The 2,797-nt window shown below is 31.4% G+C and overlaps 1 protein-coding gene across 1 annotated transcript in view; it reads left to right on the forward strand.

Annotated features, from left to right (window-relative positions):
- Nucleotides 1–6: 6 nt before the first annotated feature.
- Nucleotides 7–2,797, forward strand: part of LOC107687333 (CD276 antigen homolog) — a 7,835-nt gene continuing 5,044 nt past the window's right edge. Inside the window, exon 1 of the mRNA XM_016484614.1 lies at nt 7–202. Within this exon, the coding sequence (XP_016340100.1) occupies nt 192–202 (11 nt within the window). The 5' untranslated portion in view covers nt 7–191. The remainder of the gene's footprint in view (nt 203–2,797) is intronic.

Consider the following 2,797-nt stretch of genomic DNA (forward strand, 5'->3'; position numbering starts at 1 on the left):
GAGCAAAATAATAATAACATGTATATAGCAATAAGTAAAAAAAAATAAAATACAAAACGAAAGCTCATTCATCAGAACTTTGCCGTACAGTTTATCCGTCTATGACAACTTCCGCTGCATTGAAACCCCGGAAACGTGAAAAAGGAGACACAGCCTACTTTCGGTTCCGTGCAATACGTTATTGATTAACCATGATCATCAGGTATGTTTGTGATTTTTTAACGACATTTTGTTTACCCCAAACACGTCATACGCCCACATATTTGACTTTGAACCTGCCGCGATCAGTTTAAAAAGACAGTTTGCGTGCGTGCTCGTATTTTAGTTTGGCCTTGTTTGTTTTGTGTTTTTCCCCCGTGACTGGTGTATTGAAACTAAAATGAACAAACAAAGCCTTTGGACGTCATTAATAGGCCTACATTACACAGCAATTAATTAACTAACTATTTGCATGTGTATCTGTGGGAAAATTGCTAGTTATTATTTTGATTTAGTTATTAGCAGTTAACATTTGCATTTTGTATTACTGTATTTTGTGTCCCAGTGCATGTTTGTTTGATAGTAATTAAATCTTACAGTGCGTTCAAAGTTCTCAAGGCTTTACCAGTAGGATAAGATGGGTTAAGATCCCCGCTTGAGAACATTTATTATAAATTATAACATATTTAGAGATGAGTTTAACAGGTGCATAAGGATGATTCAACATCTAATATATTGTTACGCGAAATAAATGAAAATATTTGCTAATTTGTTTTGATGCGTATTGAACAATGACTATGAAAAATCCCAGTTAATACACTAATTATAGGAAATATACACTGCCTGAAAAAAGGTCACCATTTGGATTTTAAATCAAGGATTGAATAATTATTGCAGTGATTAATATGTTTCTGGCATGTTATACGTTTTATAAGAAGTCTTTTAACTAGGGCTGTAAAATTTAAATGTTTAATTTCATTAATTACACAGTGTGGTGGTTAATTAATCAAATTAATCCCTTATTAATTACACATCAAATTTGGCTGTAAAATTACCCACAAAAGATAATTTAAAGCCAATATTTTGTTACGGTGTTATTTTTTCCCACTTTTTACATTTTTGGGTGAACTATCTCTTTAATTATTTTTTATTAATATGGATTTTTTTTTTTTTTTCAGATCTTTTATTAATATGTAAATATAAATATTTTAATTAAATTATACTCTAAATAATAACTGACACTGCCTGTTAGGTGGCAGTAAATGTCTTAAAGGGATAGTTCACTCAAAAATGAAAATTCTGTTGTTAATTGACTGTTCGCAGGGAGCTTGATTGACAGGGGATCTGACCAATCAGAACCCGGATATTATGTGCCGTCGCTGCTATCTGGCGTCTTGCCCGACAGCTAGGCATTTCTCCATAGAAATCCATGTTAAAACGTAGGGCTGGACAATAATTAAATATCAATATGTATCGTGATATAATTTTTTTCAATAACGGTGATATGATTTTTAAACACATTTCCGATATTTCGATATACATTACCAGTGTTTCCCATACATTGATTTATTTGTGCCGTTTGACTTCGTTGAATAAACATGAGCACTGCACGTTTCAAAATCAAAACATGTCGCGGGCGTTTTATATGAATGTATCTCTGAAGGGAACCGACTGTCTTCAGAAAAGTTTCGATAGCATCGAAAATATTCTTTTCATATTCTGTATCCTGGCTGAAGCACATTTGTTTCAATCTATAAGAATAATCAGCCTACACTACCAGTCAAAAGATTTTGAACAGTAAGATTTTTCATGTTTTTTTTTTTTTTAAGAATTCTCTTCTGTTCACGAAGGCTGCATTTATTTGATCCAAAGTACAGCAAAAACAGTACAATTTTGAAATATTTTTACTATTTAAAATAATTTTAAATCTTCAGAAATCATTCTAATATGCTGATTTGCTGATTATCAGTATTTAAAGCAGTTGAGAACATTTTTTTTTCAGGATTCTTCGATGAATAGAAAGATCCAAAGATCATCATTTATCTGAAATAAAAAGCTTTTATAACATTATACACTCTACCATTCAAAAGCTTGGAGTCAGTATTATGTTTTTGTTTTGTTGGTTTTTTTGGGGGGGGGAGGTTATAGAATTTTTTTATTTATAATACTTTTATTTAGCAAGGATGCTTTAAGTTGATCAAAAGTGACGATAAAGACATTTATAATGTTACGAAAGATTTCTATTTCAGATAAATGTTGTTCTTCTGAACTTTCTATTCATCAAAAAAACATGAAAAACTACTACTCATTTGTTTTCAACATAATAAATGTTTTTTGAGCAGCAAATCAGAATATTAGAATGATTTCTGAAGGATCATGTGACTGGAGTAATGATGCTAAAAATTCAGCTTTGAAATCACAGGAATAAATTACATTTTTAAATATTTCCAAATAGAAAACAGTTATTTTAAATAGTAAAAATATTTTATATCGTATCAACCGAAATTAAGAAATATATCGTGATACAAATGTTGGCCATATCGTCCAGCCCTATTAAAACGGGGTAAAAAAGATCGACTGAATTGAAATTTTTTCAATATAACTAAATATAAATGTGCGGAGGGTTAAGCTGTGCTGTTGTTGGCTGCTACAGTAGCGGCAAAAAGCTAAGGAATTTCCTTAAAGTACTTGTTTTGCGTACCAGAAAATCTGTCATGTCGGGCGCTGTATGCATGGCTTGCAGCGCTTAAAGGGGTCATATGATGCTGCTAAAAAGAACATTATTTTGTGTATTTGGTGTAATGAAATGTTTATGCGG

The sequence above is a fragment of the Sinocyclocheilus anshuiensis genome, unplaced genomic scaffold (genome assembly GCF_001515605.1).
Source record: "Sinocyclocheilus anshuiensis isolate Anshui unplaced genomic scaffold, SAMN03320099.WGS_v1.1 scaffold9138, whole genome shotgun sequence".
NCBI classification, from domain to species: Eukaryota; Metazoa; Chordata; class Actinopteri; order Cypriniformes; family Cyprinidae; genus Sinocyclocheilus; species Sinocyclocheilus anshuiensis.